This window comes from Ammospiza nelsoni, chromosome 9, assembly GCF_027579445.1.
Source record: "Ammospiza nelsoni isolate bAmmNel1 chromosome 9, bAmmNel1.pri, whole genome shotgun sequence".
In the NCBI taxonomy this organism is placed as follows: Eukaryota; Metazoa; Chordata; class Aves; order Passeriformes; family Passerellidae; genus Ammospiza; species Ammospiza nelsoni.
Genome location: NC_080641.1, coordinates 8,864,028 through 8,890,036, shown reverse-complemented (window position 1 = coordinate 8,890,036; position 26,009 = coordinate 8,864,028). Strand labels below are relative to the sequence as shown.

The 26,009-nt window shown below is 44.4% G+C and overlaps 1 protein-coding gene across 1 annotated transcript in view; it reads left to right on the top strand.

Annotated features, from left to right (window-relative positions):
• Nucleotides 1–19,430, top strand: part of CEP350 (centrosomal protein 350) — a 69,299-nt gene extending 49,869 nt beyond the window's left edge. Inside the window, exons 31-38 of the mRNA XM_059477832.1 lie at nucleotides 2,417–2,577; nucleotides 3,152–3,291; nucleotides 4,134–4,216; nucleotides 4,840–6,857; nucleotides 7,146–7,547; nucleotides 7,635–7,781; nucleotides 8,859–8,981; nucleotides 15,416–19,430. Of these exons, the coding sequence (XP_059333815.1) occupies nucleotides 2,417–2,577; nucleotides 3,152–3,291; nucleotides 4,134–4,216; nucleotides 4,840–6,857; nucleotides 7,146–7,547; nucleotides 7,635–7,781; nucleotides 8,859–8,981; nucleotides 15,416–15,580 (3,239 nt within the window). The 3' untranslated portion in view covers nucleotides 15,581–19,430. The remainder of the gene's footprint in view (nucleotides 1–2,416; nucleotides 2,578–3,151; nucleotides 3,292–4,133; nucleotides 4,217–4,839; nucleotides 6,858–7,145; nucleotides 7,548–7,634; nucleotides 7,782–8,858; nucleotides 8,982–15,415) is intronic.
• Nucleotides 19,431–26,009: the final 6,579 nt, after the last annotated feature.

Sequence of the window (26,009 nt, the reverse complement as noted above, 5' to 3'; positions counted from 1 at the left end):
GGCTCTGCAAACACATGTGAAGAAGATAAGAGTCAATAGTTAAGGTGGTCCTAGGATTTAAAAATTCTTCCTTCTACACCCAGCTCCAGAAGCAGAACAGCTCTGTTACATGGCAATATGGGAGACACTTTTGGTCTGCCATGTGCAGAATCAATGGATGCTTCAGGACATAGGGGTTTATTTGTGGATGAGGGTTTGGTCTGTGTGCAGTAAAATAGGGCCTGAGGAGGCATTTAGAGCTATAAAATCTCCTGCATGGACTCATTATACCCTTTATCCAGTTCCCAAGCTGCCTGCCAGTATATATTGATGGGAGGAATACTGGAAGTGAAGTGGTTCAGAGCAGCCCTTTCCCTGCTGTCTCAGTCATGTGGAGTGCAGGGGATCCTGAGCTCCCTCCAGTGGGTCACCATCATCCACTCTGTTCACCTGGGAAGTCAGTTTTGACTCTTTCCACACTTTTAGTCTCTAGAACATCTTGTTTTCCACAGTGCAATTGATAGAGCACCACAAAATACTTCTTAGCAAATGAGATAGCATTTTCCTTCTTGGGATTTTTAATAGTAATTCTTCTGTAGAAAAAGAATTAGCAGGTTCTCTTGTGTGTAGTGTCTGTTGTTTGTGATGGTTGGTAACTTACTGTGGGAAACACCTACGTATTTGCACTGAGTAATCTGTGTTGGGATTCTGTTTGGAGAGCAGTTTCCAACACAGTGAAGCTTTCAGCACCTTGATAAAAGTTATTTTAAAGCTCTGACTCAGCAGTCATATAAGGAAGCCATTATGAAATGTAGAGCAGTCAACAGTGATCACAAAAATAAGCCTGTATAAAACAAAATATTGACAGTCTTTGACTTCACATTCTAAAGAAAGGTATAAGAGGTGGGAAGCTGATCAGGATGGTGCTGGTTTCACAATAAATCATTCCATTGTAAAGAGACAAATGTTCTGGCCTGCTGACTAACAGTGAAGTCATGGCCCTGTCAGTCTGATGCATGCATAGACAAGGCTGTCAAAGATGAAAGCATGTGCAGATCTTTCCCTTATGAGTTGATCAAGAAATGCTGTAATTACATAGTGGTCACTTACTGTTAGGGAGGAGCTGTTAATTACAGAGGCATCACAAAGTGCTCCTGATTAGCAAGTGAGATTCCATTCTTTTTGTTTGGGTTTTGGGTTTTTAAAAAAATTTTAAATAGTTAACAACAGTTGTTAATGCAAAAAGAATACAGTAGTTTGATTGCATTTACTGGCTGTTATTAAGAATGGAATCCTTCATTTTATGTTTAGAAAGGAGATGGATTAGGGAAATGTCAGCTGTTCCTGCTAGATGACCAAAGCATATTGGTAACTGACTTTCTAAACTACCAAGTAAAGTAATCAGCATTTATAAGCATCCAGAAAACAGGACAGGTGATACTGAGCATTAGAAAGACAAAACAGCCAAAATCCTCCTCTTGGGAGCTGCAGCTATAAAAGAGGAAGGGGCACACGAGCTCAGGGAGGAGCTCCAGTAAGGCTATGTCAGGTAATACTTTGAAGAGTTTTTGATAGTTAATTGTGGTAGCAGCAGTCTGGGACAAGGATCTTGTTTTGCACTATGTTGGTATACATTTAAAGCAAGAAACAAGTGGACATGGTCAGGTGGGTGATAAAAAACAACTAATGAGAGGCTGAGGCAGTCTGTCTATAGAGTCTGAGAGACTAAGAGGAAATAAGGAAAGCTGTTACAGCAGAAATAAGAAAGTCAGCAGAGTTATTGGTAGAATTGGGTTACTATGCAGAGACTAAATCTGAGTATCTGGGGACAGTGACAATCTCTGCATTGTTCAAGTTGACTTCCCTTCCAGCTGTTGGCCAGTCAGCTCTGTATTCATGGATGTATTTAGTCTAGGTGATAGAAAATCTGAATGGCCCAGAAAGTTATACTTGGTTTGAAGTACACTGTCCCAAGTGACTTTCTCATCAATGAAGTGCACTCTGCCACTTGAAACTCTGTATTATAATTGTGAGCCTGTGTTTCAGATATTTGGTGTTTTCAAACTTTTGGTGTGCAGCTCCAAGTTGTATTTTTAAATATAAAAATGAATTTCTGCAATACCCAACATGACAAGCAGCTAATGTTGAAGAGCATAAATGTGTGGTTGGTGTGAATAAACCTGGTAACAAGTTATTGTATCACAGCCTAACTATGTGTTTTAAACTAAGCAACATGCAACACCTTTTTGTATCTTTCACACATAGTAGTGTTTAGAACCTGAAATCCCACCTTAAGATGTTAAATAATATGTTGACATTACATTCTTTGACATTTTTCTTGGACTGCATTTTGTAATTACTGAATGACTGTTTATTGCTTTGCTCAGAATTGTTTTGTGAGGTGCAAGTTTGTAAAGACTAAAAATAACTTTTTCAGAAACCACCTCTGATCAAAGTGACATCGAAGGACGCATCAGGGCCCTGAAGGATGAGCTACGGAAAAGGAAATCTGTGGTTTACCAGCTGAAAAAGGAGCAGAAAAAGAGACAAAAGGAGAGACTGAAGGCCCAGGAAGCCAGTTTGATTAAACAACTGGAGGTCAGGAATAGAAGAAAGAAGGGCAAAGTAACAGATTGTTAGACTTAGATAAATCTTGATGGCAAAATATTGTATCAACAGCTGTGAAAGACACCTTGTTGTGATAGAAATGTGACTATTACACAGAATCACAGAACAGTTTGGGTTGGAAAGGACCTTGAAAATCCTTTCATTCCAGTCCCCTGCCATGAGCAGGGACACCTTCCACTAGACCAGGCTGTTCAAAACCCCATCCAACCTGGCTATTTAACCATTTCCAATCATGAGCCTTGAGGAAAAAATCCCATTCCCTTTTAAAATGTGTATCTGTAATGGATTGCTAGCAGCATTCTGGGGGTTATGTGTGCTTATGCACATTACTGTCCTAGCTGGGATTAAAGATTAGTGCTCATGGAATTTGGTTTTGGAAGTAAAATATTAAATTTCTAGGATTGCAGCTGTAGATTTTGGGAAAGTTAAGTAGATTGGTTTATAGAGAAGCTGAGTGTATTTTATATTCACTTACTAGGTTTTGATTGTTGAATTGTAGTTGTGGTGTAGTGTATTAACAGCTGGAATTGTTTTCCATGTGCAGTCCTATGATGAGTTTATCAAGAAGACTGAAGCAGAGCTGAGCCAAGATCTGGAGGCATCACCAACAGCCAAACCTCAGATCAAAACTCCATCCTCAGCTGCTGCTGAAAAACCTAAGATCAAGGCACCACCACTCCATAGGTAGCTGGGATTTCTCTGTCCCGTTTTTTTTTTTTTTTGAGATTATTTTGGAACTGATTGCTGTTTTAGCCAAAGCCATGGATGCAAGAAAAGCTGCTAACTGCTGTGCTTTAAAGCACTGGACATTGGCAGTATCCAATAGACCTATTTGCTGCTGTCACCAGACCCAAAACAGATAAGATTTACCATGTCTGTAATCTTATGCACCTCACTGTTCTCCTGCCCAGCCTTTCAGGCTCTATTTTCATTTTTTTAAAAAATAATTATTTTCTGTTTTGCAAGAATTCTGCCAGATACTGTGTGTGAATCATTTGCCTGAATGCTTTATTTTTTCCATTTTGGCCACTCATTATGTCCACTGCAGTGTGTGAGGCAAACTGTTCATCTTTGCAACTTAAATCTGGTTTAGATCTTAGGTTTTAAAGGGTAGAGAATTCAACTGACCTTTTGCACTTCCTACTGTATTTTAAGCGTTCATTTTCTCCAGCAGATGGTGCAATTTTAGTGCTTTCAAATGAAAAAAATAATAGAAACAACCCAACATTTTCTCTCCTCTTTTTTTTTTTTTTTCTTTTTCTGGGAAGAGATAAAGTTTGATTAGTCTTTAAAAAAAAAAAAAATAGTTTCCAGGACTCTCCAGCCTCCCCTCTGTCCCCATTCCCATTTTCTAAGGTCATAGTATGTTGACAAAGCAAACTACTTATGTTATAATTATAATGCCACTTTGGTGTGGTGTTAAAATTATACATGCCTGTATTTCTATTTTTATCTATTGAAAAAACCAACCAAACATCACCCTCTGGTGTAACTGTAATTCGTGCAATTTGATTTTTCCAATTTAGGCCTGAAACAGCTAAAAACTGGAAATCACTGACTGAGTCAGAAAGATCCAGAGCATCTTTGGAATCTGTTTCAGAACATGCAGGTGAGTAACTGGAAGAATCCATACTACAGATTAAGATCTTGAAGACTGACTGTTCTAAAATTCTTTAACCTTTTCCTTCTTGATTCACAAAGAGGTTTTAAGAGAGGATGGAGACTTCATAAAACGATAGTGATGGAGCTGTATTTTTTGCAGTTTTATGCAGCAGGATTCTGCTTTTGCAGAATACCTTGTGTATTAGTATTTAGTTTACTCTTTCTGAGGTGTATATGAAACCATAATTAAGTGACAGCCTTTTTAGTTTGTTTGTTGTTCCTTTACCACTTGAGTTCAGACACTTTCACTATTTTGCAGTTGATGATTATCTCATTATCTCCCGTTCTAATCTTCACTGTATTTGTGGCTTGCAAACAAATAACTGAGTCCTTACCTTGGGATGCTGGTTAAAGGAACAGAAGTAGAAAGCAAGCTTTATAACCCTGGAACTGAGTGGAAGTTGCTCATGTTCTTAGAACAGCCAGAAGTATATATTTCCAAGGCACCAGTTTGTATCTTCTTTTAACACAGAAACCTTGATATTAATTTAGTTCCCTGTGATTGCAGCTTGCAATGAAACAATGTGGGTTATACAATCTGCTGAAATTCACTTTTTATTTTCCTTCAAGATGCTGTGTCATCAAGGACTGAGAGATCTGTGTCTGTACACACCAAGAAGGTGGCTGTGACAGCTATCCATGCAGGAGAACCTTCTGAAACAGCTTCCTTGGCTTCAATGTTAGCAAAGAGTTCCAGAGCAGGATCTGATGATTCCTCAGATCGTCTCAAAGAAATGAAAGATATTAGCAGGAGTCTTGAGTCAGTGAACAAAGTGGTAAATGCATCCAGTGTTGGTCCTACCATTAGCCATGAATCTGAGATTACAGAAGATCTGGAATACATAAAGTCAGAGGAATATGAGAATGGAGGTTCTGATGTTAAGCCTGTGGACAGTTCTGACGTCTTGCTGACGTTAGATGAAGGACAGGAGAGTTCACTGGATCACTGCTCTGAAAACAAACTCTCTCAGAAGGAACTGTTAGATGTAGCTGTGGAAGGTCTTCATGATACAGAAGAAATCTTAAAACAGAGACAGTCCAATAAAGATGCTTTAAGTGGCCCAAGCATAGAGGAGACTTCTCACAAACTCAGCAAATCTGCAGAGGAAAAAGGGGATCTGCTTTCTGAGCAGCTCTTGAGTCAAAAAGAGCCATCATACCCCGATGACTTTGAAGGATCCTCTTCCAGAAAACAAGCTTCATCTGAACAAACACTGCCTGGGGACCGCTACAGAGATGACTTTGAGGGATCCCTGCTCTCTGCTGATGGGAAGTCCCTGAGGGAGCAGTCCCAGCACACCCAGGCCAGCCTGGGCAGCGATGGCGAGATCAGCGAGTGCCTCAGTGGCAGGTCTGTCTCTGGCAGCACGCACTCAGAGAGGCTGCTGGAACTGAAGTCCCCAACAGAGCTTCTGAAAAATGCTGAACGCAGAGATGTGCAGCAAGAACAGGCTCCTGCTTGTTCACCTCTGTGGGCCTCAGCTTCAATCACAGAAGAAGCAGATAGCTTGTCCAATTTCAACATTGGAGACAGAGTACTTGTGAGTAAAGTCCAGCCTGGAACGCTGTGGTTCAAAGGGCTCACTAAATTTGCCAAAGGGTTTTGGGCTGGTGTGGAGTTGGATAAACCTGAAGGGAACAACAATGGAACTTATGATGATATTAAATATTTTGATTGCAGAGAAAAGCATGGTATTTTTGCTCCTCCTCAGAAAATCTCTCACATTACAGAAAGTATTGATAGCCACTTAGACACAAATAAGGATGATGAAGATTCATTCTTTGATGATAGACTGGAGAAACAACACAAAGCTGAGCAGAAAGATAGAGAAAGTTCTAAACTTGGCAAAGAAGCTGAAAGCCAGAGCAGAAATGCAACAGAGAACTATTACCAGGATAAAGCTCCTGTGGACACAGCTGTTTCAGAAGCCTCAGCTGAGGAAAGGGTTGAAGAGGAGTTGTCATCTAAAGCAAACAGCATAAAAGAGATTTCTGTAGCTACTGGTTCATTTGCCCAAGAACAGTCAGTGGTGAATTACCTGAAGGATGCTGTAAAAGAGGAGGCTGGCCACACTCCTCTCACTTCTAATGTTGTGGATGAGATTTCCACTGCTCAGGTGGATGATGTATCAGATTTCCTTTCTGAAAAACTGGAGAGGCAGAAGACTCTGGGGGAGGAATGTGCTGAAAAGTTAGATGATCTCTCTCCTGGTGTTGTGGAGAAGCCTGCAACCCCACTGCTGGATTTGCTGACAAAAGAAAAGAACCAGTTAGAAGCACAGCTCAGCCTGCCTCTTAGAGAGGAAGAAAAGTCAAAAGACCAACTGGAAAAGGTCAGTTTGCTGACAGACAGTCTGCTAAGAGATTTTGTGAAAGACACAGTCAATCAGTTACAGCAAATAAAGAAGATCAAAAATGAGAAAATCCAGCTGAGCAACCAGGAGCTCTGTGATGTGAAGGAGGAAGCCACTACTCCACCTCAGCAGGTGGAAAAGCAGATTCCAGATGGACTGAATAACTTCTTCCTAAGTTCTGATTTGGAAGATGACAGAGAAGAGCTTTCCTCTCCAGACATGTGCCCCAGACCGGTGAGTAGCAGACATCTTGCACTGGTGTTAAGAGTTGATTGTGCCTTTGGCTGGGGATGATTGAATCAGGAATGTGGTGTGGCACCAGTTGTTCTCCCAGGTTCTGCTGGATGATGTGGAGATTACCTGTATGTTCTGTAGGTGTCTCATATGTTTTTGTGTATCCCAGTGCATGGCTTGGTAGCCATTTCTTGCCAACTACATCAGTAAAGCATTTAAAAATGTAAGCTGAAGGACACAAGGGTGTGACACTACTTTGACATTTACTCTGTGGCTCTTGATTCGCAGGAGAGTCCCGTGTTTGGTGCCAGTGGCCAGGAGGAGCTTGCCAAGAGACTGGCAGAGCTGGAGCTCAACAGGGAGTTCCTGAGTGTGCTGGGAGATGATCAGGACTGGTTTGATGAGGACTATGGCCTGAGTTCTGGTAAGCTGCAGCAGAAGCAAGCTGAGGAACCAGCAGTGCTGCCCCAGGCAGAGCCGCAGAAAGTGCCGACCAAGCCGAGCGAGGAGGCCCTGGCAGTCCCTCACACTGCAGTGGAGGTGGAAGGGATGGTGCATGCAGCAGCTGAGGAGCTCTGGAAACTGAAAGAGCTGGGTCATGATCTTCAAAGCTGCAGCCTTAAAACAGATCTCAGTGGTACCCTCCAAGAGCAGGACATAGACACCATAAACAAGCAGGTTTATAGAAAGGTACGGTCTTCAGGTGTTTTGGTTTTGCCCTCCAAAATTTTACCATGGACAAAAAAAGCCATAACCTTTACTTTTTCCTTTGTTCAGGTGGTATTTGATTTAACAAGAGAGATCTTTGGGGAAATCTTCGCTGAGGATCCTAATCTGAATCAGCCCATTTGGATGAAACCGTGTAGGATCGCATCTGCTTATTTTCGCCGAGTCAAAGATCCAAATGATCTGGATGAAATCAAGGTAGGACAAAGTCTTTGTTGAGCAGGGAAAGTAAGATGAAAAGCACTGAACTGGCATTTACCTGAGTGTTAGAGGATCATAAGACGTGTATCCAGCAAGAGATGAGTTGAGAAAAGAAAATGACCAACTTGAAAGAAAATTTGTCAGAATGGTCCTTTTCTATGCAACAGATTGGCCTCCCTGTCCTTATGACTGCTGCTGGTTGTTTTTAAACCTCAGTCCTCTGTGCAGAACTGCCAGGATGACCTTGATCTTATAAAATTGGTATCCTGACAGCCTGCTGCTGTAGCAGATTTCTGCATGGCTAAATTGGAATGGATCCAACAGTAGGGTTGGGCCAAATGGGATGAGTTAGATTTTTCACTCAAACACACACACCTATACCAACCTCTCTGAGGAAAGCAGGAGTTGCTCAGAGGAACCCAGACTTTGACTGATGAGGGCGTTGTCATATTTGGCAAGCCAGAGGAGGCCTCTATGTGTTGGTGGTAGTGCTCAAGGAATGTCAAAATCGCTGAGCCTTGGGGACAAATGAGAATCTGATTGGACCTAGGTTAAACTTGCAGGGCTGACATTGGGAAAAATCCTGTCTCCCTCCACAAAGAACCTTCCATATGGCTCATCAGGACACAAATGAAAGCTTCCACCTGCACTGTTTTTTCTGAAATTGAGGCAGTTGAGTAAATTTTGATTAACCTGCTGAAGATACAGCATGTTAACTGTCTAGGAAAGCAAAGAAAAGGAAGAAATAGTATCTAAATGACTCTGTTAGTTGAGAAGACTTCAAAGCATGTGGCTGGGGACAGCAGGGACACCAAATTCCCACCCTCCTTTTCTTTAATATTTTCCCATAAAATAAATTGTCAGAATCCTCTGTTTTGTGTAGTGTTGAAAGTGTCTGTTCTCAAGATTGAAGCAGCAGTGGGTGTCTTGTTTTCCCCCCTAATTCTGGGTTAAATAATTGTCCTGCCAAGCTGATGTGAATTCTATAATGTGACTTTTTTATGGGAGCTGCTTTGTGCATACCTTTAATTTCATAGCTCAAGTGTGATAATTCTCACCTTTACTGTTCTGTAGAACTTCATTGCAGCTGAAGTACTGAAGCTGTTCAGCCTGAGGAAAGAGCCTAACCACAAAACAGACTGGCAGAAGATGATGAAATTTGGGCGGAAGAAACGAGACCGGGTGGATCACATACTGGTAAGTGGATGAACACAAACAATCTTGTCAGGTACTGTCCACCAGACTGAAGTGTGGCACATGAATGTATTTTCAGTATTCAGTCATGCTGTTTAAAAAATACAAAGTGTACATGAGCTGTCAGAAGTCCAGTGCCAGTGAGGGAAGATGACTTGAGTTAATTCTGCCTACTCGTTTGACTGCAGTATAAATTCACTCACTCCCAACAAGTTTAAAGCATGAATTTCCAGAGGGAAACAATGAAATATTTGACTGAGAATAAACTTTTTCTTTGAGATGTGATTATGTTTTTCCTCTTACTTAAAATGTTTTTATTTTGAAGTAATATTATTTAATTTGAGACAGTAATAGAGAGAATGTAATTAAACTAGTGAATGCAACTGCCACTGGGGCAGAGACAGTTCAGTGTTAAAACTGCCTGAGATGGAGCATGTCTGGCTGTGTACAGTTTTTGAAAGTTATTTTGTTGTCTTGTATTGCCTGGTTAACATCTTTATTGGCTATAATGATAGTGAAGGTTCTGCTTGGGAATACGAGTCGTCATTAACACTGCTTCACTTAATTACACCTGGAATTGATTCCACACAACGAGCACATATGAGTAATTGGGAGTTGTGGGTCGTGTGGTCTTTAATTGCCCATCACTGGAGGGCTTCCAACACAGGGGTTTAATTGTATGTAAATAGAATATATATTTATAGATCCCAGTACATCCTGATACTCTTGATTCTGGGATATAGAGGTTGTTAAAGCATGCACAAAAAAGTTCTGTTTAGATCTCCAAGGGAATTAATATTACAGCTATTGTGCATGTGTACCAACTTCCTAATGTTTTTGCAGCATAGCTAGAAAGAAAGATTCCTTCTAGTTGAAGGCATGCAGAGTGCTTCAGGTGATGTTTGAAGTTCAGACAATCCAGTCTGTGATTTACATGCAGAGCCAGGCATCAAAGATTAATGGAGCTTTGACAAGTTTGGCCTAATAAATAATGTGTTTAATTTTATTTTGTTCTCACAAGAATGTGGTAATAAAACTTCAGCTGAACACTGGGAATAACTCTGTGAAGGTTACAGCATGCCATGCTTTAGGAATAAGGCAGTCCCAGGGGCATTTCTTACAAATTTATACTTTGATGTGAGCCACTATCAGAGGAACTTTTAACTGAAAACCTAAGGAGATAAGGCAAGAGAAACTGAACTCTATTTTATTAAAATCTCTGTGAAATATAAAGCATTGGACAGCTTTCTCTGCCTCCTAGTCAACCTCAGCTTAAGGTCATGAGTTCTGTGGTGACACAGATCCAAGGCCAGAAGAGGAAATACAGGTGCAAGACCTGCTGCCTATTCCCAGCAGCTCATGGGGTAGCCCTAAACTGAGAGGCCAGGTTTAGGATTCTTCACATTTTGTTGGAATTGTATTCAAGTAGTACAAGAGAGAAATTTCCTGAAAGAGAAAGTGAGATTGTTTTTGTAGGTTTAGGTGCTGAATCTACAAAATCACAATTCAAAATACTTAGTTCCAGTTTTTGTGAAGGTGTAGCCAGTATACACCACTGCAGTGTGAATACACACATGAGCTCATTGATTTCCCACATTCTTTTGATGCTTGTAAAGACAATGACTGTTAAAATAAGACATGATCTCTTTAAAGCAGAGATTAATATTCCTATGCTTCTGTTACTTGCATTTAAACTTAGAGCACAGTTTCTTCCCAATTTCTTTGTTTCCATTTTAAGTCAAATTAACCTTAAAATGAAAACATGCCTTCACAGTTTTCTGTTGAGACAACTGTGTATTTTAGTGATACTGAGAAGACTGACCACACCTGACTGTCCAGTTCTGTCTGACCCAGGAGCTGGGCATGACTTTTATTTCTTCAGCAGACACAGAAACAAATGCCAGGCTGTTTGACTGAACTTCTTCTCTCCTGATTATGCCTGGATACTCTGTTCTGGGTTTTTCATATTAAACTTAATTCCCAGTGGAAGGTTCATCCCTGTGGGAAGGGACACAGCAGGAGAAGCTGCACTGGTGATCTCTGTGACACTGGGACCTCTAGGTTGGCCATCACACTCCTGAGAACAAAAGGGAGAACAAGATGGATTCATCCTTTTCCTCCTTGCTCTGCCTTGAGCTTTGCAGCTTCCTCCAATTGCTGCACTTTTAGTTGCATTTTCACTTTGGTCTGTGTTTTCCCAGCATTGACACTGATGTGGTGAGTCATGTTTTAGTGCCAGTGACAAAAGAACATCTTCCTCTTCTCCTTTTTGCAGCATTCTTTTTGTCTTCAATCAGGCATCTCTGTCCTCATAAAAGAATTTATATTGGGATTCTTCAGGGATCCCTCTGATATGCTGGATATTTGCTCCAGTTACTAACATTTACAGCAAATGTTGGCTTTCAATAAACAAGTAAAGGAGTTCACATTTATGAAAAGCCACTTTGTTTAAGATCAAATTAAAGGAATGTCTAAGTATTTGCTTTCTTCCTTTTTTGTCCCTTCATGTTGTTCCTTTATCACGTGTGCTGTCTGTGATTTGTGGAGAATGTCAGATGTACATTTTGGTACATCAGGGCTGCCAGAATCTTTCAAAACCTGTTTTTAAACTACAGCAAGAGCCCTCATATCTCCTTATTTAAGTTCAGGTGCTGACAATAGGTTGTTTCCACTCCTTTTTTTTTCCACTTGGGTCTTCAGCCAAAACTCCCTGTGCTGATCTGTTTGCATGGGGCTAGAACAAACTCTGCCATTGCTTTCCCTGCCAGCCCCTTTCTCTTTTATGTGGAGCTTGAGAAAGCAGAGCTCACATGATACTGCCAAACCTATGTGTTTGGTTTTCACACCTGAGGAGCCTGCCAGCAGAGTACTGCAAAGTGCTTGATCTTCTGACCTGTTGATTTAACAGCCAAAATGTTTCTCTCTGTGCAGAAGCTCAGCAACAAAGCAGGACTGTTCCTACTAAGCTGGCTTAGTTGGAAAGCTGGAGGTGCCACTGCTGCAGCACCCCAGATCTAAACCCAAGGGAGTGCACAGTAAGAAGAGAGTGGAAGGCTGTTTGTCTGCTGTGTCTGAAGCTTTCCAGGCACTCTGAGAGCAAAGGGCTGTGAGAATGCACCTGCCTGCCTTCCTCCTGCTGGCCTTCAGCCAGGATGCTACTTTATATCTGGATGCTTATACTTTTCAGTCTCCCTAATAGTCTACTTACTCCTTAAATGTAGTTTATTTTAGAGGTATTCTTGCTTTTGAACAGGAATCTTGAGAAATCAAAACATGCTAAGTCACTCTCTACATTTCCTTCCGATTATGTTACTTCATGTGGGGTTTTTTAGGTGCTGTGACATTGCCAGCAGGATCATGTGACCATGTTATCTTCTAGTTTTTCTTTTGTGTGCATGCCCCTCTTCTTTAAATGTTTTTTTTTAACATAAAAAGTGTGCATATAAAAAAAAAAAGGACACAGAGAAAAAAATACCACACGGCCTTCTGCATTTCATTGCTCTTTATGTTTTCATGAAGATTGAATTAGTTAAAACTGTAGTTTTCCTGACTTCACCCAAATGCAGTTTCTTTCTGGTGTAGAGATCTTGCTTCCTGGTATCAAACATGCGAAGTTTTACTTTTGTCATAAAAAAGTGCAAAGTACTGAAGAAAAGGCAAAGTCCATTTCCATGCAAGCCATGATAGTTGTCAATTATTAAAGAAACTGTCTCAATTACTTAGGAGCAGTTTGTGGTAACACAACAAATGGATCAAACCTTCCCCAGACAAAGGAGTCACAGCTGCCTTGGCTCAGATGTTGCAGCCAGGGCTGCAAAGCAGCACAGCAGTTGCCACACATGTTCTGAATGCACTATAAACAGGACTTGCCTGCAGCTGCAGATTGCACATTCTCACAGTTTTCCAAAAGTATGCTCGAGGAAGTCCTGCTAATGCCAAAGGAAATTGTGCACTCTGCCTCTGAGAGAGGGAGGAATGATACAGGCAAGAGAAAATTAACCATTGATACTGTTTTTCCTTCTGGTGCTGTTAAACATCCAGCCTGTCTCTGCCTGGATCAAGTACCTTCTCCTGTCTCGTTTACTTTTACTTCTTTATTCCATGTATCCCTTTTCACTGCTTGAGCACAGTAAGGAAATTGTCTCATCACACAGTTGTCAGGGAGACAGAATAAACAGCGCCTTAGTGTGGATCTGGACATTGGGGTTTGTTCAAGGCCAGTGAGATCAGAGCTTTAACCTGCTTGATTATTTTTCTCACTGGCTTTCCCCACCCTCAGCATTACCTTCACTAAGTCTTGACTTCACTTTTCAGCAGTGGAGTGGCTGCTGGCCTGGGAGGCCTGGGCAAAAAATCCCATCAGTCACTGTCATGCAGCTGCTCCAGGTTACCAGCCTTGGATGTCATCAGTCAGGGTCCCTGGGCATCCCCTGGCATTTGTCTCCACCCACCTCCTTCATCTTCACAATCTTCCCCCATTTCCAGGATCTTTCCTGCAGCAGCCATTTTCACCCCCTCCCTTTGAGCCCCCTGTTGTTTTTTCCCAAATCACTTCTGCTTTTAGGGAATCCTTTTTCAGTATCACTTCTTTTTTCATGACCCCTGTCTCTTCCTTATCTAAATAATCTATGAAGCAGACACAGAACACATGATCAGTCTGCAAATTGCTGCTTCTGTCTTTTGCCTCTTTATTGATAGCAGGACTTGGGACATGCTGCTGTTTATCAGAATTGTCAACCAGCACATACATAAATTACAAGCAGCACTTTTCCCTGTGAGAGTTCAGGAGTCTCTTTCAGACATTCACCCCCACAGAAACCCACACCAAATTATCCACCACTTGTTAGCCTTCCATTTAAATTATATTTCACCTACAGCACTCCTTCAAAGTTTGATTGCAAAGATTGTTGCTTCTTCCTTATTAGTAACAAGCCTAATGAAGCCATTAATGCCTCTTCCTTGGCAGCTGTGTGGGAAAGAGGCACACTGTGCTACACTTGCTGTGGTAGCACAGATTTGTAAAAAGGCAGTGTGACTCTTCCAAATCTGTTTGCAGGATGAGATCCCTGCCCCTCTCCCCAAGCTCTCTTAAAAGAGGGAGAAAGGAGCTGTCAGCCTGGAGCCCTGTGTCTAACCAGGACCTCATGAATGGCTGCAAACCCTGCAGCAGTGCCAGTCCCCTGGGCTTCCCATAGCAGGCTTTTCTTGAGCTTCACACTCTGCTGGGGTTACTGAATCAGCATTGTGCCACAGCAGCTGTCAGCTTCAAAAGAGAGCAGTTTGTGGGAGGTTTAGCTTCAGGCAAAAGGAAGAGAGTGTCTTGGGGCTATAGTTCATGTTCTGTCTCAGAAAACAGCACTACTACATACATATCCTGGGTTAGTGGGTTTTTCAGTATGTTTAACCTTAACAAACACAAACCTTAATTTGGCAATGTGTAGGTGTCTGCCCCATTTCTACACTGTAAATGTATTTTGAGTTCAGAGTGTAAGATTTATGGTCAAAAGAGGTTTCTGCTGAAGATGAGCAGAGACAGAGCTTTTAACAGGTTTTTGTTGTCACTTTAAATACAAGGGATGTTTGCATTCAGTCCTTCTTTTCTAAAATGTTTGAGTGTGTTTAGGTTTGTCTGTAATACTGAAATGGCCAGTAAGACAAATTTTTAATAAGTTTAATTGAAGATGTTCAGTTTGGAGAGACTCTCAATAAGACTTGATTTGCTGAATGAAATTATATATTTCATTCTGATACTAAACCACCTATTTGTCAGTGAGGAGTAAAAGGGGATTTTCTTTGTCAACAATTTAGTAATAGAAGGAAGTAAGTACTCTTTGAATGTACTGGTGCAAAATTCCATTTGTAGTAATGCTGTCAAATGCAATGAAGCATGGAGTGTTCAGTGCAAATGAGTTGTAATGCTGTCTTATAACACATGTAAGCATTCTTCCTATGCAGAATCACTGGAATTTAGTTGTTTCCCTAAAGTTTTCTTATTACTTTATAAACTGAACTGCAGTGAAATCTCTTCACCCTTGCCCTGTTCAAGGCCTTTCCATTACTTCTTACCATTTTAAGCTACAAGGAATCGGCTTCTTGCAAAAACATAATTAGGGATTAATTAATTAATAGACCTTCTACTGTTGGCCAAGACTTTCCCATTAGCTGAGTCCTTTCAAGTGAAAAACTTGTGCAGGAATATGAAAGCCTTTAAAATGAATGCTAGAGTGAAAAGTAGAAAACATTCATAGAGTGAAATAGCCTGGTTCAAACAGATCTGTGTTCGTTTTGCTATTCCAAGCGTTTCCTGTAATCTCTCACAAAGACAGATATGTTGTTGACAGACAGACTCTGCTTTGGACTCTTTCTGGAACTTTGCAGGCAATATTATTTTAAAGCAACAGAATTGTAATGTTTCTATTGCTTTTCTCCCCTCCAAGGTGCAGGAACTGCACGAGGAAGAAGCGCAGTGGGTGAACTACGATGAGGATGAGCTGTGTGTCAAGATGCAGTTGGCAGATGGGATCTTTGAGGCCTTAATCAGAGACACTGTTGATGTACTGAACCAGATAAACGAGAAACAGAGGAGACTGCTGCTTGTCTGACAGTGCTGAAGCGAGCTCAGAGCTGCCAACCATGGAGTCACAGGCCTCCCTGACTCCTGACCTGCTCTCCTCCCTGCACGTGCTGCAGCTGGACTTCCACGCGTGGGGTTCCCAGGCAGTTCAGATGGGATGAAAAGAACCTGAACTGGCTGCCAAGACCTTGCACCAGATTTATTGTTTGGAACAAGCTGATCCTTCACTTGAGGCTGCTTTGAGGAGTGCTCAAGACTGTTCATGTGCCAATGCAGTTATGTCACATAACTGTCAGCAGCTGCCTGGGGCCCCGGCCTCGGGCTTTGATATGTTTGGCTTGTTCCCTGAAAGGGTTGGGTTAAGTTGGGGTGTTGGCTGTTTTGCTGGAATGGTGGTCACCCATCAGTACTCGTCTTTAGAAATGTGAGTAATTTGGAGAAGCAACAGTTTGGTCAAGTTTTGGTCATAAACAGAGACTTACCATACTGAACAGTGTTATAATCTTAACACATCTTCTCCTGCAGTCCTAACAATGTGCATCAGTTCCTTCTGCTTCAGAGCCTATTTAATTCACTTCTCTGTGAAGCTGGTTTTCATCTTTCTTCTGTGATGTGGTACCAAGCATGGTGCCAGCCCAGTCCAGGGAAATTAGATGATGTTTCTTCATGCCTACAAGTAAAGAATTCTTGCTGCTTTGCTCTGAGGCAGAGCAAGATAAAGCCTGCCTAATGTCAAGTGTGAAAGATGAGCCCGTGGACAACTTTCCTCCTACTGTGTAGCACTTCTCTTCCTGGAGCACCAGCTGCTCCCAGATAATGGATACTCAGGATTTTCTCAGGCACGAGACATGCAGGAGTGGAAAATATTTCCTCACAAAAATTTGGCCTTCAATCCCTCAGCTTTCTCCCTTACTGTCACCTAATGAAATTGGAGAAGCTGTTACTTGAATAATTTAGAGAACAGAGTGTATTCACCAAAGAAAGCAGTGTCTGGTGCTTGACTGTCTGCATGTTTTGTGCTTGTGGGTTTTTTATTTATTTTCAGATAATTTATTAAGTGGATTACAGGAGAGTGTCCTGTGCAGTTGGCTACACTGTCTTGTGTTTTGAGACAGACAAACTTGAGAGAGCATCTGGTTTAGAAAGTTCCAGAGCCCCATATTCTTCACACAAAACCTCCAGCTTCATGAGGCAGATGCAGGGGGTGAAGGTAGGAACAACCAAACCTCAGTGACCAAGGGTGGGATGCAAAGACAGGTCTAGGAGTGGAGCTGGAAAACCAAAACACCTGGTTCAGAGACAATGGAGAGTTGAGGGGGCTGAGCTGACAAATTGTGTGAAAATTCCCAGCTTTTTCTATTCCCTTCCTTTCCCAGAACTTCTGCACCATACTATGTGGTTGATTTGGCTGGATTCATCTGCAGTGTCATTCTGCTGAGTGCTCGTTCCTGACCTGTTCTTCTTGTTGTTGTGTTTTTCTTGGAGGAACATGGACAATCTGGGGTCAAACGTTGATGCCTTAATAGTGGATGTCCCTGTTTGCTAACCTGGGACAAGGCCCAGAGGGAAGTCAGATTCTCCAGGCACTGGAGTGCAGACAGACACTTTGAAGCCCTCAGAGGTGCCCCAAAGATGCTGCAGCCCACAACAGGCATCTCAACTGCTTCATTCATCTGCTTGGTTCTTGGGCTTCCTGCTTTTCCACCTTTTATTTTTTTTTTTTTTTGGTTGGGCTGTTTATTGTTTGGGATTTTTTGAAAGCTATCATTGGAATATTTGCATTTTGCACAATGACACACGGCTGGTAATTCTTCAGGGACAGCACTGGGAAATGTTGGATCTGCCAGAGGTCCATACAGATTCTCAGATGTAGTGTTGCCAGCACCTCATTATGAGTTAGTGGTGAGCCATATCCCTGGGAGCTCTGTGAGTGGAAGAACAAGGAGAGGTAATGGTGGGTAGGGACACCTCCACAGAATATGCATGTCTGTCCCTCAGTAGTGGGCCTTTTGGCTCGCTGGAAGTCAAATAGTCTTGGTGGAGCATTGCTCAGCTTTTTTTCTCAAGTGATTCATTTGTTCATGTAAAATGTCATGATGCTGAACCAGGAAACCCTTGGATGCTTAAGACAGAAGCAAACTAAAGCTGCTAGATTTAACCAGCATGGTGTCACTGATTGGGTCACCACCTCAGATTCCCTTTCCTGGGTGTATCTCTTTCAATAGCAAGGATTGCTATTTTTATAGGTAGCAATTATGGAAAGAGGACACAGACTGAGAGCAGAGTCAGTTGTACCTGGAGCATCAGGTCAGGTTCTGTTCTGTAGATTCTGTGACCAGTGTTGAGAAAGTTGTCCTGCATCCCCAGGGCTTTTTGCTCCTCTGAGGGGGTCATGGGGTGTTTCTGGTGTGTCCAGCAGGAGGGGGGAGGTTGTGCAGCCAGGGCATGGGGTCCCATTGGAGATCATATGCCAGCTGTCTTTTGGCTGTAGTACCCTCCACAGAAGCACTAACTGTTTTTAAAAGGTGTTTGGACAGAAGCAAGCTGTGTCTAAGTAATGGCTTTGTTCCTTTGCAGACATCACTGATTTATTTTGGTAGCAATCCTTGCTAGGAGCAACCCCAGAATGACTTGAACGTACGTGAATTCCCTTCTCAATACCTCACGTGTGTTGAGTTGCTTTGAGTTGAGTGTACGTTCAAAACCTCAAGTGGGTTGAGTACTTGTGGACTGATGATTACTGCAATGAAGCAAGGGTCAGGCTGGGTCAGGCTGCTAGTGAGGAGATATGGGGAAGCCTGGGGTCCCACAAACAGGCTGAATTCTCTGCTTCTCTCCCTAACCTTCCCTTTGTAAGAACAAGATGATATTTCTGCATCCTGGTTATCTCGGTGTAACCACATAAGAAGATTCAAGGCTGGACACTTTGCTGAGACTCCTGAGCTGCTTGGGGCAGCAGCAGCTGTCATCACTGGGGACATGCTGCTCCTTCTTTGGAAGGGTCTCAGAGCCAGGTGGGAAAGCCCAGGCTTGTGGGAACACAGAGTGTGAGTACCTCTGTAACAGCAGGATGCTCTGTGAGCCGAGCCCTGGAATATCAGTGCTTCTGCCTTTCTGAGAAGGCTTGTTGTTCACAAGGTGGAATGAGGGATTGATAAATCCCATCTTGTTCCTTTTCCTTTCTTGAAAAAGTGGCCTTAGCTTTCTGCAATACTTGAATAAGTGTATACCTGCAGAAGTAGCACAGTGACAGAGACCTTTTAAGTGACTATTCTGCGAGGAACTGTGTGCAGTTCCAACTTTCATATCTCTTTGCTACCTTAAGAATATTAGGAAAACAAAGTACTTTTCAGCAGACAAACAGTTGAATCTTACAAGGTATTTAGTGCATCTGAAGTGTTTACAAACCAACTAAAATGGAGAAAAGCAAACTATTGAACTTATTTGTAATTTAAGTGTTAAATGCAAAATTATATACAGATGAAAAAGGAATACTGTAATTAACCTGCATTTACTAGGGGGTTTTATTCCTTGATTTTGCAGAGCCTTTTGATACACATTTGCAAAGCCGCCTTTTGGGAGGCTCGGTCTCCCCATGTACTGTGTTGTGGAGATGCTGAAAAAAAACCCATTTACTGTGTATGTGTAAATAACCTGGTAACTTGGGGTTTGGGCCAGTTTCAGCTCATGTTCACATCCACAGCAGCTTTGCACAGTAGACAGATCCAAGGATGTGGAGGGGGATGGGGAATTTTTTTTGTAATTAAGAACTGTAAAATAACCAGGATGGTCCCTGTGTACACCAGTGTAAATATCTTTGGTAACTGAAATGTACTTTAAGAGAACAAATTCTGTAAATAAACTGATTTATAAATTAATCTTGTTTCCTGGATTTTATAAAATTGAGCTTTCCAATTATCCAAGCAGTTGCTAATTCTGATGGTGTCCTGCAGATTTGTCCCTTGTACGTTCCACTTTCTGTCTGATGCTGTGCTTGGGATGCCAATCAGTCTACAAAATCCCATTAGAGTTGCCCTAATTATAATCATAACTTCTTTAGAATTTCTTTATTGTTAAAGCTGACTGTTGATAACACCAGAAAATAGCATTGAACAATCATTGCAGGAGTTCGCAGTGGGGGAAAAACTACTCCTCGCACATATTTATTTAAAATATGTTTTAGAAACTCATGGTTTAAAACATTTTTATGTTAAAAACAGTTTTGAAATTAAATTCAGAACCTCAGTCTTGTTTTGTATTCCTAAATTGGTACATCTCTGTAGAGCTGCTGCTAGCAGCACCAATCCCTTCCTCACCAAGGGGCAAATATTGCTCCCTGGAAACTATGTGTTGGTGGAACTTTTCTAAATCTTTGCTGTTTTCTTTCCAGGACAAGAGAAGAACAAATTACTTTAACACCTGAAAGGTGTAGAAGGAGCTCTGTAAGAGGACAGCCAAGCACTTGCAGTGCCAAACCACAGGTGTGGGCACGTGGTGATGGAGTGGCAGCATGAAAGTGTGAGCCAGGGAGCACAGGTGTTTATTGAGCCTCCTCGGTGCCTGTGACCACCTCTGCTCTGGTACCTCTGCTGTGTTTTGGTGCCTTTTATTAATGTACAGCCCAGCAGAAAAGGCTTTGCTTTCCATTTACTGCAGACCCTGTACAAAACCCACCATTGGTCTTTCCAGCTTGGAGGACACTGTGACCATCAACTCCTCACCTGCCTGGGAGGGCTGTTTGCATTAAATGGAGGAGACCTGTATGAGCTAAACCATTGCAGTTATTTCTTCTTTGCTTTTCTTTACCAGAGGTACCTCATCCTGGAGAAGGACTTGCTGCATTCAGGCTTCTATTATGGAAGCAGCTTTGCTGCAGGTTCGCAGTGCCAGTGAGCTGCAGGGCTGGTCCTCAGTGGAGTGTGCTGGGGACACCATCACAGCCCTCAGACAGACAGGACGACATCACAGCCCTCAGTCATCATCACAGCCCTCAGACAGACAGGAGGACATCACAGCTCTCAGTCATCATCACAGCCCTCAGATAGACAGGAGGACGTCACAGCCCTCAGACACCATCATAGCTCTCAGACAGGAGGACATCACAGCCCTCAAACACTGTCACAGCCCTCAGACAGACAGGAGGACGTCACAGCCCTCTGAGCTCAGTGACTGAACCAGCCAAATGCAGTGCTGGATCCTGGGATGTCCAAAGGGCTGGGGCCAAGTGGTGCTGCAGCCTCTGTGTCCTCATTAGTGAGCAGCAGGAGAGCATTCGTGCTGTGCCTTTCCTCGCCCCACAGCAGTTTTACTCCACGAGTCCTGTATTTTTGGACAGTTTGCTGTTTGCATCCATCCCTGGAGGGGGCTCAGAGTGCATTTCATGCTGAAAAAAACCAAACTGATCTGTGCATCTCTGGCTGAATAAGAGGCTTCCTTTAAGAGCGGCTCGAGCTGTGGGAGTGCTGCCAAGGTGCTCCGGCGGGTGATGCAGCAAACTGCTGCATTGCTCCTGCTGTCCTTGCCCAGGATGCCCAGCAATCAGCATGATGAAGGCTCTCATTTCCTCATTTGCAAGTCTACCTTGCTTCACTTTGTCACTGACTTTCTACCCGTGGTGTTGGTGCAACTCCTCCCAGGAGCCTTGGAGCATGGTTACCTTTGACAGCTGCTTCACCTGTGCACCTGGTGAAACTCCTGGGTTGGGCAATGGCCAGCAGCCGCCTTCCTGACGGCACTGTGGATGGAGTAGGACTGTTTGGTGCCTCCCTTCCCAGGTACAGCCCACTCCCAGGTGCCTCCCTGGGGATGTGGTGCCAGCTGCAGCCATCCCACGTGCCAAAATGCCTGGCAGAGCACTGGCGCACTTAAAATGTTGACTCTGCTCCAGATGTGCTGTGCCCTGCCTAGCACAAGGGCTTCTGCAATGTCCAGGCTCTCATTAACACAGCCCTGAGAAGAAAAGGAGTTGGTGGGGAGCTGCTGAACACCAGCAGCTCTTCAGAGTGCAGGAAGGAGAGGAGGGGGGCTGCCCAGCTGCTGGCACCCAGCCCGGAGCACGGGCCATTGCCTGGCAGGAATGCAGATGAGATGTAATGGAGTTTGAAAGTGTAGGGCCCTCCGGGATGCCGGTCCTGTGGGGGAGGGAAAGGCACCCTGTGAGACCTGGCAACTGGAGCAAACAAAACCCCTAGCCTCAGCTCTGTACCCTCCTGCCTCCTCCTGAATAATGTCCTGCAGAAATTGGGGGAAAAGGAGGAGAATAGAGTAGCTCTGTTCAGGAGGGTGATGGTTGGGCAGGTTCAGGGGCATAGAGGAGTACAGATACCTTCTTTGCCTGCCAAGAGTGCTGATGGCCTGGAGCAGGTGGTTAGTTCCTGCTCTGAATGTTTCTCTTGGCCCCAGTTTTCCAGCCCTTTGCTCCACCTGTACAAGACCTGCTGTGTCCCTTGGGCTGTGTTTCCTCCCTGATGTGGGTTTCCAGTGGCTTCCTCTTGCATGAAGTCCAGACTGACTCTAACTCAGATTTTGTCTGAGAATTTGCTGGAGGTGGAAGTAACACCACTTCTGGTGGGGGTGTCACAGCTACAATTTGATTTTATTCCAGCAAAATAAAGGACGCTGCAGGGGATCCCACTGCTCACATGGCTTGGCTTGAGGAGCTCAGTGAGGAGCCTGGTCCAGTGTCTGTGTCTGCTGCACTGCTCCAAGGGCAGATGGAGCCAGCACTGCTCAGGAACTGTGATTGGGCACAGCAGTCCTTGGAAGGTGAGACCTTGCTTACGTTGCAGGACTACTGTCAGAGCGAGAGAGGAGTGCTCCGTTGTCATCCCTGTGGTATTCTCAGTTTCATGCACTGCAATTACACCACCTGCCAAATAATGATGTGGCAAATCAGGGCGGTGTGGCCTCCTCCAATCTGCTCCTTAAAGCTGGGAACATGAGCTGGACTGGAAAGCATGTGCTCTGTGCAGCCTAGGTCATGGTAATCATTTATGACTGCTAGCAGATGTGAAATTTGCAGGTAAAATGTTTCCTACCCAGACATACCAATGACAGTGCCAGTTCCTCCTGGTCTCTCTGAAAAGAGCAAGGCCAGCGTGGCTGCTGTTCTTTGGAGCAGGGATGAATCAGCAGAGGGTGAATAGCAGGAGGCTGGTACTGCTGTGTTCTCTCTGCAGATGCAAACTACGTGAACACATTCATCACATCCTGAGGATGCACCCCAGATTTGCTTTTGTGCCTCTTGTTATTACAGGCTGCTTGGGCTTGAAAGGTAGAAATCAACGATTTCCGACCAAGCCTGGCTCGTAAAGTCAGCAATTCCCAGCTGCCAGAGGGGCTTTGAGGGGCCATCCTGGTCTTCACAGGTGTCACAGCCAACGCAGAGTGCGGGAAGCAGTTGAGATTCACATCCCCTCTGGGTGTATCAGCAAAGCTGGCAGGTTTGTGGCACAGGTGCTGCCAAAGGTCTTGTCTGAAGCCATGTCTCAGCTCAGGTGTGACTTGTGCCACCACCAAGGAAAAAGTGCCACCTGGATTGGAATGTCAGGGAGGTGGCAGGTGACACAATTTTCCATCGCTCTCTGAGAGAAGTGAAGCTTTTTATCCACAGAAGGACCACGATTTAAGCAGTGCTGTGCTGCAGATCAAAGAGGACTTCCTTGAGTTCATCATCCTGTGAAGTCTGGAGAAAGGAAAACTGCTGAGCTTCCTCTGCAGCTGGTCTTTCCAAGGTGCTTGCAGGGTGTTGGATGCAAAGCTCTCAGAGCAGGCTCCAAAATGCCAGTGACGGGGTTGCCGTGATTGTATCATGAGTCTTGCATTGGTTGCGTGTTTTCCTTGGAGTCAGTTCCTGGAATCACACAATTAGGTAGGAACGTGTTCTCTAATTTTCAAGGAAGAAAGTCCATTTCAGGATCAACCTGTGGCCCTGAACCTTCACAAGTAAAGGGGAATGAGGAGGTCCTGGGTCTGCTCGCCTGGCCATTCAGAACATTTTATAGACAGATTCATGCTTATAAAAATAGACAATCAAAGCCTTTCTCCATTTTCTGAAATGCAGTTTTACCATCACATCAAGGGCTGAGCACATAAAATCCAACCACTCTTTCCTTGTCTCCTCTCTAACCCATCACAGAGGTGATCTGAGTAGCTTTGTGTCTGAAAATGATCCATTTTAGGTGCACAAAACAAGTTCTGCAGGGCTTAAATTATTTTGGTGAGATTGTGGCCGCCTTTTGAGGTTCTCAGCCTGTTGATGTTGCCCACGCCTCACTGACTTCAAGGAGATTCCTGCTGGGTGTTAGTCTGGGAAAGGAGATTTCAGAGCTTAATGAACTAAAGCCACTGCTCAACTGCTGCACGGAGATTGTGCACAAGAATCTCTGTGGCCATCCCATGGCCTTGCTGCGGAGTGAAGCACAACTCTCCCCAAAGTTAAGGATGCTCAGGTAGGCACTGAAGGCTTCTGCTGTGAAAACCAAGCAGGTTCCTAAATGTGCAGTGGGAGCCTAAAGCTGACCTTTTAGGGCTGGCTGGGGCTCCAGCATCACCCAACCACCACCCAGGTGAGCATCCAATATCACCCAGCACCTGTGTCCTGGTTTTGCTACCTGCAGGTTCCATTGGCAGCCAGAGAGGACAAAAAGGCAGAGAGCACTGGGAGGGTGTTTCTAAAACCTCCCCAGACTTCTGCTGGTTCTTGGCTGCTATTATTTCATCTTAGTTGCTTTCAAATCCAACTTTAAAAAAGAGTTGTTTCAAAGCCTCTGCTTCATCTTTGGCTTCACAGGCCATGCCCTGTGTCAGGGGGTTCTGCAATGAAAATATGTCTCTTCCCAGTGTGAGGTGCAAAAAAAGCCTCATTTCTTGCTTTGCAGCAGCATTCAAAGGGAAAAAAGGATTTTTGGGCAAGTCTGTGCCTGGAAAACTCCACACCCTGATGCTGAAGGAGGCTATTACCTGAGGAGCCTTGGGGATGGGACGTGCCAGCTGGGCAGCGGGGTCGTGGGTAGCAGCCCAGCTGTTCCCAGGGCAGCAGGAAGCAGGACCATCCCCACCCCAGGGCTCAGAGGATGAGCAATGGCATGGCTCACCTCCAAAAGAGCTGGAGCCCCAGGCTGGGCTGTGGGCTCTTGCCCCTTCACCTTGCTTTTGCATCTAAAAAAAGGATTCAAGGAATTTGGGCTGCCTGGAAGGAAGGGGTGAGCTGGATGGGGAGGATGCTGGCAATTATGCTAGCACTGAGCACCTCTCCTTTGCCTTGATAACCTAATCAAGCTGATGAGCCCTTAAAATAAGGCTTTGACCTAGGGGGAAGATAACGGTATCGATCTCCCTGAACATGGGGATTTTTGCATTTTAATCACCAGCTGGATGAGGACAAGTCCTGGCAAAGCCTCTCTCTGTCAGTAGTGAGGTACCACCTTTGAGAGCAGCCCTGCACAGGCTGGGCTATGTCTCTCTGCCTCCTGGTTAGACAGTGAGGCGTGATAATCCCTTAAGGACTTAATTACAGCTGGCAGGGCTGGAGCAAGACATCTTCAGCCCCATTCCCATCAGCCTGGACCCACAGAAGATGGGTGGGAGCAATCCCCTGGGTTGTGTCTACCATGCTCTGTCCCCCCAGGCCAGCCTGTGTCAGGAAGCCCTGTCGTTTCCTGGAGATGTTCCCGGTGTGGAGCCCCTGCCCTCCACTGCCTCGGCGAGCCCGGGCTCTGGCAGGCTTGTTTTTCTAGCATGGCAAGTCTGCCTGAAATGCCTAGGTGGGGCCCAGCATGGATAATGGCCTTCCTGGGGACAGAGCCAGCAACAAGCCCTCAGCAGCCATGGGCACCCCAATTCCCGGAGGTTCCCTGGCCTCAGGGGCTGGGGAGGGAGCAGAGCGCTGGATTTTGGGGCTGTGTCCACCCTGGCAGTGCCTGGCTCTGCCCCGGAGCACTGAGCAACGGGCACCTTCCGTCTGGGGCTGGGAGCCGGTGACGTGTGTGTGTGTGTGCGTGAGCAAGGGCACGGCTTGGCCTGGCCGGGAGGATGGAATCATGGAATCCTGGAACGGCCTGGGCTGGAAAGGATCTTAAAGAACATCTAGCTGTCATCCTGCCGACCCTTCCACTGCCACAGGTTGCTCCAAGTTCCATCCAGCCTGGCCCGGAACATTTCCAGGGATGGGGCATCCTCTGGGCAACCTGTGCCAGGGCCTCACCGCCCTCACAGGGAAGTTTGGTTTTTTCCCCTAATATCTAATCTAACTCTCAGTTTGAAGACATTCCATTGAAGGGGCCACTGGGGGTAGAAGGCTGCTTTTTTGAGATGTAGAGCCGGATTTTGTGGGTGTCAGAGGATATCCTTGCTTAGTATTGCTGGTAGGTTTGGGGCAGGGCAGGGATGTCTGCAGGCTGCCCATTCCACAGGGTGTCCAGGTGGTGCCCAGTGACGCTGGCTGATGTCAGGGTATC